The 11927-nt window shown below is 43.8% G+C and overlaps 1 protein-coding gene across 1 annotated transcript; it reads right to left on the bottom strand.

The window, feature by feature from the left end:
* Positions 1–2598: 2598 nt before the first annotated feature.
* DDX47 (DEAD-box helicase 47) lies at positions 2599–10823 on the bottom strand. Its single transcript, XM_064419955.1, has 12 exons — positions 10704–10823; positions 10034–10127; positions 8371–8559; positions 7629–7700; positions 7016–7134; positions 6437–6508; positions 6201–6317; positions 5907–6053; positions 5460–5597; positions 3993–4063; positions 3293–3422; positions 2599–3201 (listed from the first exon to the last, which is right to left on the bottom strand). The coding sequence occupies exons 1-12, from the start codon at positions 10797–10799 to the stop codon at positions 3082–3084; spliced, it is 1365 nt and encodes a 454-aa protein (XP_064276025.1). The 5' UTR covers positions 10800–10823; the 3' UTR covers positions 2599–3081.
* Positions 10824–11927: the final 1104 nt, after the last annotated feature.

Raw genomic sequence — 11927 nt, 5'->3', positions numbered from 1 at the left:
CAATGCAGCTTCTGTACTGGACCACTGGGTGGTTGCAGGGACTGCTACTATTTTGCAGCTATTGTCACTTATCTTGAAGTTAGTTATCCACACTAACATCCATATTTAATTTTACTTCTCCCCTCACAAGGGCTGACCCACTTCTGTTAGCTCTAGAACATTCAAATGAAAGACACTCTATCCCTATTTGTTACTGCCCCAAGTACCCACCTACACAGTACTAAAAATCAAAACCATAAGGCATAATTTAATATATGTATTACAAATATATAAATAATCACCTTCTCATGATGGACTTTGGAAGTGCACAACTGTTTCAAACTGCAAACATCCCCACTGAACATTTTTTGAGAACACAGCTTTCATTGAAACTTCATCTGAGTTTCAACCACAAAAATATGACAAATTGTGTTAGCCCAAACCTACCTTACGTCATGCTAAGGTTAATCCTCCACTCAGCTCCCTGCTGTGTGAAACTCCAGAGGGTGCAGGGGTGTGCTTCAGAACTGCCCCTCAGAAGCCCTCCTGACTGAACAAACACACTGGCAGCAGTTGTTGTACGAAAGTATGCAGCCACACACATACCAGTGCTGGTTTTTTCTGAACATTTATTCAGAGAGAGACAGGTCTCACTTCATTCTTTTCCCCTCATGTTTCATCAGATCAGCTAGAGATTTTGTTTTAGGCTGGCTGCAAATTCTGTTTTGCCCAAATACATCTCCTGACACTCCCTATTACACTTCAGTTATAAAAACACCCTCTGACCCAGCCCCCCTGGAGTAGCCACAATAAAGAAACCATTTCCTGCCCCTCCAACCTGTTGAGATATTTTTAGTTGAAACTGAATGCACATACCTGTGGCAGGTGAGGCACCAGTGAGAATGTGGGTGTGGTGAGACCTTTGCTTTTCTAATGTCAAGTGCTTCTACAGCTTGTCATTCCAAATCAAGGGAGGTGGCCAGCTGTCTAGTCACTCCTCTCAATGAGGCTCTGTACTCTTTCACAAGCAGCAGCTCTATTTCTCTCTACCAATATTCTTGCTACTGCAAAAGAGGGATAATCTTTGACTCCACCAAGGGACAAGACATCCCCTCTGCTGTTGCAGGCTTCTGAATAGGAAGAACACAGTGAGATGCTACAGACTCCAACAACCTGAAAGGAATTGTGAAAGAAATGACTCTGCCCTACCTCCTCCAGCAGTCCAAGTGCCCTTCACATCACTTTACAAGATTGGTTCAGGACTGACTCTGCATCTCAACCATTACATAACTAGGAATAACACTGGTTTTCCAGGGATCCAGGACCCTCAGATTTAAGCCTCCTTTGCTTATACTGGAACCAACTCTATTCTGCCTGCAAAGAATAAGGAATTTTGTTCAAGCTCCCAGCAGGACAGTTGGGTGTGTTCCCATGCTCCATGGGGAACAAGCACTTGCATCTCCACCCATATTATCATTCATTTTGTTCTGTCTCTGGTGCATTCTAGGGCTGTTTCCTCTTATCTGTGTGGTTTGCTACCAAAGAGCCCTGTAAAATGTTCTCATTTATGGGCTTTCACCCTGGCCCTCTGTGCTAGTACCCAGGGAAGATAAACACCCTTTCTCCTTTACACAAAGGCTCTTAGCAGTGACCATACCCAAGATTTGTACACTTACCATCTGCCACTGAATCAAGACCATTTTAGAGCTTGAAGATATTTGGGAGATTTAAGTAAACTGCTACAACATAAACAAAGAGTGAGAACACTGGCATTCTTTTTGTTCCAAAGAGTACCTCAGTTCCTCATGAATAAACAGACCTAGGTTTTTTGGCATCTCTTTGCAAAATCTGTGCCCCTAACAAAAGTGTAAAAGCATTCTGACTAGCATACAAGTGGATACTAGATTTATGCTAACAGTGTGAAATGACCACTGCAATAGTTTCTACTTTCCATTTCAATATAAAAAGGACTATTTTGAACATTATTTTTCATGTAGCACAAATCCAGTTTATGAATGGTTCTGCTGGAAATTAAATTTTCATGTTCTCAGTAAATTTACATATGCAGGAGCTTCTCCCTGTTCTCTGCCTGCCAACAGGAACATCCTGTATGAAAATTTTTATTGTCAATGAGAACTAGCAGTAACCTTCTGGTTTTATATCAAGTACATTTATCTCATTCTTACAAAAGTCTATTTATCTGGCATGGAACTCAGCCTAAGAGTAACAAAATTCCCTGCCTAGGGAAACAAAGAGCTTTCCAGGATACAAGCTGGGAGGTGCAGAAAAACAGGTGAGTTGCTTTCCAAGGTAAATACCCCCCTCTTGTGTTCACTTGTAAGTACTACGAGGATAGGCCACAAAAACCCCACGCCAAACCCTGACCTATCCTTGATGGTGTCAATCATCAGCAGGTATTGGATCTAATTCCAGGCAGTGAATGTTTCATCCTGCTGAAGTTTGTTCTCTCTGTGCTGGACCACTCTTCAGCTGACAAATCTCAGGCACTGATGTCACATCTGAATTGCTAGGATTGACCCAAGAAGAAAACCTTCTGGCAGAGCTGATACACAAAGCGACCAAAACAGGTCAGTGACAAGACAAGGAAAACCAGGTAGCTTTAAAATTAAGCAAAATATATTTTGAGTTCTCAATGTAACACATCCCTTCACCAAGGCAAGGGCATCACAGCTGTGCTGTGAAAACTGTCACTTCTTTTAAACTTTTTCCTCTTTCTTCTGACAGATCTGACTCCAGATGCACTCAGTGAGATTGGATAGTGGGACAGGCTGCAGCAGTGCAAAACCTGCACTCATGCTGCACTTCATAGTAAAATGAGCAGGGCCAGACCACAGCTGCTTCCAGGCCAGAGGTGATGGTCTCTGACGGTGTCCCTGAAAGGAAAACTGCTACCATGGTACCAACATGGGCCAAGCTCCATCTGTAGCTGGCGAAGAAAAGCAGGCTTTTTTTTCCTCAGGGACTGCCAAATTTCACATGTAGTTCTGAAAAAAATCCACTGGAGATGGCTTGGTAGACTGTTTTTGATAGCTCAGACAGCCATAAAAAGCGAAAAATAAAAACGTCTGTTCAAATACCAAACTAGAAGGCTTTCCTTTTCTTCTTTTTCCCTCCTGCCACCTTATTCCTGACACCAATAGCCTCTTCTGTGTCATCATCATCGTTCCGCGATCGCTTCTTCTCCCCCTGCTCCCGCAGCTCCTGCAATGCAATCAACAGATGGACCCAGAGATTGGCACTGAAGAAATTCACACAACAACAGCAAGGACAGGGTCAAAAAGTCAGCACCCACCATTCGAGCAATCCTCTGGGCCTCAGCCACACGCTCTGTCAGCATCATGACTTCTTCCTCTTGCATGGGGAATGCTGGCAGCTTCTTGCCAATCAGGTGTTCGATGCGCTGGAACAGCTCTACATCATACCTGAGGCAAGACAAGGCACCAGCTTCAATCAGCCCTCCTGAGGGGCCTCAGCTGTCACCACACACACTTCAGCCCTTATCTCCAGCCCACAGGTACTGTTGGTTTGTGCTGATGGTCTCACAAGCAGCTCAGCTGCATCCAAATGATGCCTTTCGGCATGGCTTCTCTGATTTATGCAGCTCATCCCATCTCTGCTCAGCAGTACTTGGTAAAGATTTTCTTTTTAGACAAATACTTCAGTGTTTATGAAACACCCCCAAAGTTACTTAACCTGCATTATATATTTTAAAAAATATATAATATATTGTATAGTCCAGTTATAAACTGTTCTGCTCAAAGAATGCCTGCTTCTAGAATTTTTCTAGACTTTCCTCCCTCCCCACCCTGCGCTTTGAATTCACTCCCCTTTAATTAAATAAAACCAACTGGCACCAACAGGGTGAGAATAAAATACCAATTTTCATTTTCAAAATGAAAATTAGTATTTTATTCTCACCCAGGATAAGGTCAGATATTTTCTGCTCTGAAACACAGCTGGAAAGAATAAGTCTGTTAAATTTTATCACTTACTGTGTGACAAAGGTGATAGATTTGCCAGATCTCCCAGCTCGAGCTGTTCTCCCAACACGATGAATGTAATCCTGGAAAGAATTTTCTCAATAAGCAATAATACATGTTCACCAAACACAGAACAGATCTTATGGCAGATCAGCCTATATATTTTCTCTTTAGGAAAGAACAAGAGAATGTGAAGAACATACTGCCAGCATTAAATGTTCGGGACAGTGCACAGCATCAGATTTTGAGAAGAGCCTAAGTGGAGGCACAACTTCACTTTTAACATTTGAATTCCTTCTCTTTCTAAATGAGAAGACCAAATCCAATTATTTCAGACTGCAGGATAAAAGTTGCAATACATGACCTTTGCCAAGACTTCACTCTCACTTCCTTGGAAAGCTAAAACTCACTATCACTTTGTTGCAAAGCTAATATTCACAGTGACCCCATGCCTGCATTTTCAGTCTTGGAATCTAGTGCTCTGCATAGCTCATCTTCCAGAGAAACTCTCTGGCAAGTAGACTAAAACTTGGTAAGCATGGTCAAAGAGAGGATGATTGAGAATAGTTTAGAAGAGTCTGATCTATTGAGCATCTTTGGTCAATATGGTTCTAGGCTGTTTTCCAGGGTTTATACTACATTATAGAAATTAAAATACTCCCTTCTCCATAGAGGACTTACAGAGAGAGGATTGTAAGAAAGGATCTGTTCTCTGGGTTAGATGAGAAAAAGAGCATGAAGACCATAATAACACCATTCAAGCTGCTGCCCCCACTGGGTTTTTTTCTTACTTTTGTGCCTTTACAAAAGGAGTGTCTTCAAAAGACCTGCCATGCTTTCTTCTGTTTGCAAGGCACAGTATCTTTAATCATTGTAAGCAACAACAGCAATTCCTGAAGTGCAGGTTAAGGCTATGCTTTCTGGAACTAAGCTGGGAAACAGTCACATCCCTGAGATAACCCCATACTTTCCATACAGAGAGTTGGTAACTTACTTTCTTTTCCTTTTGCTGTACTTTTGTGATATGAAGGTGAGACATATTAAGGACACCTTTCTTAACCAAATGCTTTTTCAATGTCATAATCACAGAATTTATTTTTTTTTTTAACACAGCTTAAAATATGAAGGCAGACCTGGATCGTGGACACAGAGATGACTACATGAAACTAGGAATATGTTAAAATTGTTTTCAAAGCCCTTTAATGTAAAAGGGAAAAACATACAGTCTGAGCAGAAATGCAAAGACACAGAGCATTCCTTACTTCTCCTCTTCACTTACAGGATCACTTCTACGACCCAGACCATGAGACCATGCAAACAGAGATACCAACTCAATAGCAGAGGCTGAACTACACCTTTCAATGTACAAAATCATGAATTAGGCTGCCAGTCAGCAGAACAGAGAAACGATGTCTCTGTTCCTTTGTCCACCTGCTCCCAGTGACCAGAAGCTCTCAGGTGGCACACAGACAGGCTTACCTTAGAGTGAGTAGGAATATCAAAGTTTATCACCACATCCACATGTGGGATGTCCAGACCTCTGCTTGCAACATCAGTAGCCAGCAGAATAGAACGTGCCTTTGCCTTGAACTTGTTTAGAGAGCCCAAACGTTTATTCTGGAAAAAGGATGAAAAGAGAATGAGAGAATAACACTCATTCTAGTTTCTAGTTAATATCCTCTTGATAAGATACTGGCACAAAATAACCGAGGGATAAACTACTCAAAAATTTCACTTCTCTAATTTCTTTTTTAAATATTACAGAATCAGCAGCAGCATTCACATTAGGTAAATTTCTATGGATCAGTCCAGTCCACTAGCTGTGAAATATTCCTCCTGCAAGGCAGGTGTGACTCAGTATGGTGCAGCCCACTTCCCAAGCCCCAGGCCCCCTGCCTACTCTGTTCTGAGGGTTCATGCCCATACCTGGCTCATCTGCCCGTGGAGGGGAATGGCAGTGAACCCCAGGTTGCGGAGCAGCAGAGCAGTCCTCTGAGTATTGTTACATGTACTACAGAATATCATGAAAGAGTTACCAGCCAGTTCATTCAAGATATAAACCAGGTAGCTGTCCTGTAAAGAAACAAAGAGAGAAGTCAAAACACCTTAGAGATAATCACATGTGCAACATCAAGTCTAGGACTCAGAAAACGACAAGATACTGGACAGATGTGGGAACAAGAAAAGACAGTAAGAGAGAAGAAACAGAAGTGCCATTACCTTGAATTTGGAGGGGATGAAAATGTAGTACTGCTGTAGCTTTTCAACTGTCTGATACTTGGAAGAAACAGCACATTTCACGGGATTCTTCAGAGCAGCACGCTGGAGTTTTTGAACCTGGTAAGATCAATGAAATGTAGTTGGACAGAGATCTTGTCAGAAAATTGTATTAATACAGTCTAGTCAAGAGGCTAGCCTGATAAAAGGAGACTTAAAACAGATTAGTCTGCTCCCACCTTCTTGGTCATGGTGGCAGAAAACAGGAATGTCTTCCTGTCTCGAGGAATCACTTTTAATATCTTATCCACCTGTAAAAAAATAAGGAAATGGAAATACTAAATACTACAAGCAAGCAAAACACAAACCTTCCACAAATATAAAGATCATCCACATGAAGAGTAATGCATGTGTAAACATACAGTAAGAACAAATTTTTTTCTTCTAAAGGGAAGGTGTAGGCTGATATCTTGTTGACAATTAGGCAGTGTGAACTCCAAAAGTCCAACAACAGTGCAAATATCAGGCAATGTTTCTGCAGGAATGTGTGATTGTTTTCCACACTAACTACATTGTACATCAGGCACTCCAGAGACACCAGAGGATTTTGGAGACAAAATTGCCTCCTACTGCCTTGGCAGAGCTCTGCAGAACTCTGCTATGTTGTAATCCCACCACAGACTCGTGTGTAATTATTAGATCTTGGTTACAATTTACTACTAATTTCTACAGAACAGCTCAGTGTTTCCCATGTGCCCGCAGGAAGCGATTTTAAAGGGACTCATCTGTTCCAAACTCATCTTTTAGCAGATCCCTACCTCTGTCTCGAAATCCATGTTAAGAATCCGGTCAGCCTCATCCATCACCAGGAACTTCAGAGCCCGTAAGTTGAAGCCCTTTGTGTTCTCCAGATGATCAACCAGACGGCCAGGGGTTGCTACCAACAGCACAACGAGAGCAAATTCAGAATGAAAGCAGAGGAAAGGATCCAAACAGGCAAGACAGCTGTCCATTACAGAAATGGGATATTTTGTCCAGGAAAAGTAAAGATTGCTTTTTGTGGGAATAATTCTTTCATAGAGTATCTTCAGAGAGTGTTTTGAAATAAGACTAATGGAGTCAGACTCTCTGAAGAATGTCCTAAAAGAAGTGACACAAAAGAGACTGTAGACAAGCTGTACTGCAAAGGATGAGACCAGCATTTCAAATACTTAAGGAGAATGAAAAAACAAGCCGAAAGCACTCTAGGTCTAGCAGGAATGCCTTGGAATGAGCTTGTAGCAACAAAGTTACTGGTGGACGCTTTAGAAACATTAACAAGCCAGTACTCAGAGCTTGGGACAAAACACAAATGAAGGATGTACTCTCCTTCCTTTGGTTAGCTGCAGTTGGATAATATTCACACTTCACATCCCCAGCACATCAACTTACCAATTATAACGTGTGGTTTCTTGGCTAAGGCCAGAGACTGAGACATGCTGTCAATTCCACCCACAATAACCGCTGCAGGACAAACACAGCAGAGTGAATCCCTCGGTGTAGCACCAGCCCACCCCGGCACTGCAGTGTTTACTCTGACTGCCCACCACCCACAGCAATTCTGTACAAATGAAAAGCTACTTATTGTTATGAGAATTTATTTTATTTTAGCATATCTGGCCTTCCTAGGCTTCTTAAGCCATCCAATTAATTCTTTACTGGTCACAAGTATTTTATTTTCACAGCTGAAGAGCTACAGGCAGAAATCTCTTCCTTACTGTTTAACTCAGCTGCAAAAATCTAGGCATTCTAAAAATACCCACAAAGTTTTTTTTGAGAGATTATCTAAAGAATCAATACAGACAGTCTGAAAGGAAGATTAAACTACATCACACCATATCAGGGAGCTCTTTGCAATTTCACTGGACACAAACCATTATTGAGAACATTCTCTTCTACACCCACCTTTAACTATTTAGACATAGAAAGCAACAGAGCTGTGACCACTCCATGAGGAAAGACCACACAGTCTTTTTTTCTCAAACCTGATACCAGATCTCTGTTTTCCAGCAGCATAAGCTTTTCTCACATTTTCTCCAACCCCTCATACAAATCCTCTATTTTTATCTTTGCAATCTCAAGCTGACAAACTGGTCTTCAGAAAAACTGGCCCAATACCATAAAAGCTACTTACTGCTTTGAACACCAATGGAGGATCCAAGAGCTTCAAACTGCTCAGAGATCTGGAAGGCCAGCTCCCTTGTTGGTGTGAGCACAAGAGCAAATAATCGCTGAGGTGTTTCCAGCAGTGCTTGGAGAATTGGCAAAGCAAAGGCTCCTGTTTTTCCAGAGCCAGTTTCTGCCAGTCCAATGACATCTCTGCCTGCAAGAAGGAGCAAGGGGGCAAAAAACTGTTACACATCCAGAACAGAAAATGAAGACTTTAAAGCACTGTGCTACAAAACATAAGAACTCCCTAAGGACAGAAAAAAAGGCAGACACACAGAAGGCAAAAAAAACCCCAAAAAACAACCCACAAAGGGCCAAACCAAAGAATTTCAGAATGTCTCTGAAGCATTTTTAGACTGCTATTTTATTTGTACAATGATTGCAGTCTCAATAGTCTATTTTCTAGTTAAATTTCTGTTAATATACAGGGTTTCATACAAAACTTAGGTACTTTATAATGTCTCAAATCTGACATCAGTTTACAGCTTAACGACTCTACTTCACTATTCTAGTCCAAATGTTGTTTGTTTTTTGGCTTACAAGGAAAAAGACTGGTGTTTGAGACTTCAGTCACACAAACTACAGGACAACAGCACTACCAATCTCACATTTCACAAAGCACAATTGTGCCATTGATTAACAGGGCAATCTAAACCAGTTCCTTCAGTAGGAAGGGTAGGACAGAAAGTCTTTTGCCCCAAAACAATGCAGGCAACAGGGTGGAATTCATCAATAGCATCCATTATGACCTCCTGAGCTCATGCAGCCGAGAAGAACATGCTGTCAACACACCTTACACTGGAAACAATTTCTCAGGCATGCAGTCTTACCTTGGTGTTTGTTTTTTTTTTTTTTTTTTCCCAAGAGAATCTTATATGTGTAGTAAAAGAGTCTGACAAAAGTTAAATGCCAGGACAGAGCAGGCACTGAAAGTTTGCTCCCATTCTGTCACTATGTTGTTCCTTTCCTCTTGAGAGTGTTCTGGGGGGTTTTGTTAAAAAAATTCTAGAGGCAGAAATGTCTGCTCAATTCAGTAATTTATTTTTTTGTAATTCCAGAATGCTTACAGAAAGTCACTGTGGTTTGATTATTACTCACCTCAGAAATCTAATTTCAAAGAGTTGACTGCTCACAGCAAAGCAAATTATACACACTAAGGAATCAGTCAAGGCATCTTCACTTTCAGTCAGACACACACACACATACACAAACACACTCTGCAGGTCTCTACCAGAAGCAGCACAGTCCAAAACCTACTGGAGCTTCCTTGTATATCCCTGAGTATTTCAGGAACAAAATGATCAATGTGGACTAGCAGTTCAAATGATCAGTAGGATTCTATTTAACATGGAGTGTCAGAACTACACACCAAGAGTGAACACTCAAGGAACAAGGTTTGTGCCCATTTGAAGTTTGTGACTGCAGGCTGTGTTATAGGATAAACCAGTGCTCCAAGCTCCACCTGGGAAGGACACAGAATGAATATGAAAACTACTTTTAGACAGAGATCCTCAACAATGAAGAAGCTGGGACGCACTCATCCCTGATCCTTCCCACTCAGCAAAATTCCTTCACACAGAGCTCCTGGAGCAGTCCCCAGTTCAGGACCAAAGAAGTACACTGCTCACCTTGGAGAGCCACTGGAATAGCCTCAACCTGGATCTTCGTTGGCACCTTCCATCCCAGCTGGTCACAAGCTTCACACAGGACATCTGTCACTCCCTGGACGTTAGCGACAAGAGAAAAGGGAAACAGGTATCACCAAAAAGACCTAAATTAAATCACAAGAGAGCCAGCTTGTCTCTAGCAGAGACAAACCACACGAGGCCCCAGTGCAACTCTCTAAAAGGGCAGGCTGCTCACAGTGATCCCCACCACCACCAGGAACTTCATCGGATTTGTTCCAAATCTGTCAGAGATGACTGCCACAGGAAGAATATGGTCGGTTTTAGCCTAGTTTACACAAGGAACTTCCCTCCCCACACACATCTACCTCTTCACCTCAGGGTGACCCATGACCATAGAAAACAAAAAACACCGTGTTCAAGTTAAGACAACTTGGAGACAGCGGCGGCCGGCTGCGGAGCGGCGATGGGAGCAGCAATGCCAACCGCAGCGGGGCAGCGGCCGAGTGCCCGCAGCCCCTGCCCGGCCCGGCCCGGCCGCGCTGCCCGGAGCGCCGCACGTGCCCGCCCCGCGGGCAGCTCCCGGGCCGCATCCGCGCCGGGAGCAGCACGCTGCTCCTCGGGACAGGGCAGCGAGCACCGGGGGCAGCAGCGGCTCACGGTCCAGCCTCACCAAGTCCTTGAAGCTCCGCGGCTCCTCCGCCGCCGCCTCCCGTTCCTGTTCCTGCTCCGGCTCCGGCGCCGACCCTTCCTCCTCGCCTGCCGCCATCTTGGCCCGTCCCCTCCGGCTGCAGCGCGGAGCACTCTGGGAGCTGTAGTCCTCCTCGGGGCGCGACGGGAGTTGTAGTTCCGGAGGAAGAGCCGAGCGGATCGCGAGGGTTCTCCCTCAGCTCCGAGGGGTGCCCAGGGAAGGGAGAACTGCGGATCCCCAGGCGCCTCTCCTGGGACAGGGACAGGGACACCCTGAAGTGGCTGTGGGGAAGGCTGCCCGGCTCCCCGCCCGGCGGTAACCCCGAGCGGCCCAGCCTGGGCCTGCACTCAGCGCTGTGTGGCTTCGGCAGCGCTTGATGCTGTTCCCAGTTCATACCTTCTACAGCTGTGAAAGAACAGGCAAAATGAGCTCCCCAGCCTCAAAAAGGCTATAATATGTATAAACTTAGATCGTTTAGCATATAGAGAAAAAATTAAGTGCTTCGGATGCGTTGGTATGAAACATTTTGAAGCACTAGTGATGGGAAGAGAGAAAAGAGCTGTCATTGCCCTACATTGTTTTCCTGTTTATGATAATCGCTAGTATGAATTTTTGAAGTATGAATTATGAATTTTTTTTCCCCTCTGTCTCTGGGAAGTCTGTCTGGGCGTGCTCTCAGTGGAAATGCTGATACACTGCAGCATCTGTCCCTGGATTCCGAGCGTGGCATTTCCTCTGCGCCCAGAACAATGGGGAAAGTGAGAGGAAATACGAACGAACTCTCTGCGTGACAGGGAAAGAAGAGGAAACCCGAAACAATTCATGGGCAGGAGTAAAAATGAAATGGCTGCATCCCGCTGTGCTCAGGAGCAGTGATAAATTAAAACCAAAAAAACCCCCCAAAACCACCCTTTGTTACCATATGTTTCAAAAATTACAGCAGCCTGACCATCAGCTTGCTGTTTGTCATTAGTGCTAAAGGCTAAGCCTGGCCAGCACGTAGACATGAGCCCCTGTAAGGGTCACTGGGATGCCTCAGGAAATGGAGCCAGGGATGTGACAGGAAGCCACTGCTTGTGATTCTTTTCTGAGCTCCTTGCCCACATCATATGGTGCTGCTTTAGTGGGGAGCAGGGTGGAGCAATTCTATTCTGGTGAAATTCCAGTTTGTGTAGGTCCCTATTGCCAACAGATGTATTTGAATGA

The sequence above is a fragment of the Passer domesticus genome, chromosome 5 (assembly GCF_036417665.1).
Source record: "Passer domesticus isolate bPasDom1 chromosome 5, bPasDom1.hap1, whole genome shotgun sequence".
Classification (NCBI taxonomy): Eukaryota; Metazoa; Chordata; class Aves; order Passeriformes; family Passeridae; genus Passer; species Passer domesticus.
This window is presented reverse-complemented; position numbering and strand designations above follow the sequence as displayed.

Bases quoted from the DNA above. Each gene is read 5' to 3' on its own strand.
- DDX47 (XM_064419955.1), bottom strand. From the start codon at position 10,799: ATGGCGGCAGGCGAGGAGGAAGGGTCGGCGCCGGAGCCGGAGCAGGAA. The intron at 10,128-10,703 runs GTGAGGCTGGAC...GCTAACGTCCAG, and splicing joins CGCGGAGCTTCAAGGACTTG to GGAGTGACAGATGTCCTGTG. The intron at 6,509-7,015 runs GTAGGGATCTGC...ATTTTTTTACAG, and splicing joins ACATGGATTTCGAGACAGAG to GTGGATAAGATATTAAAAGT.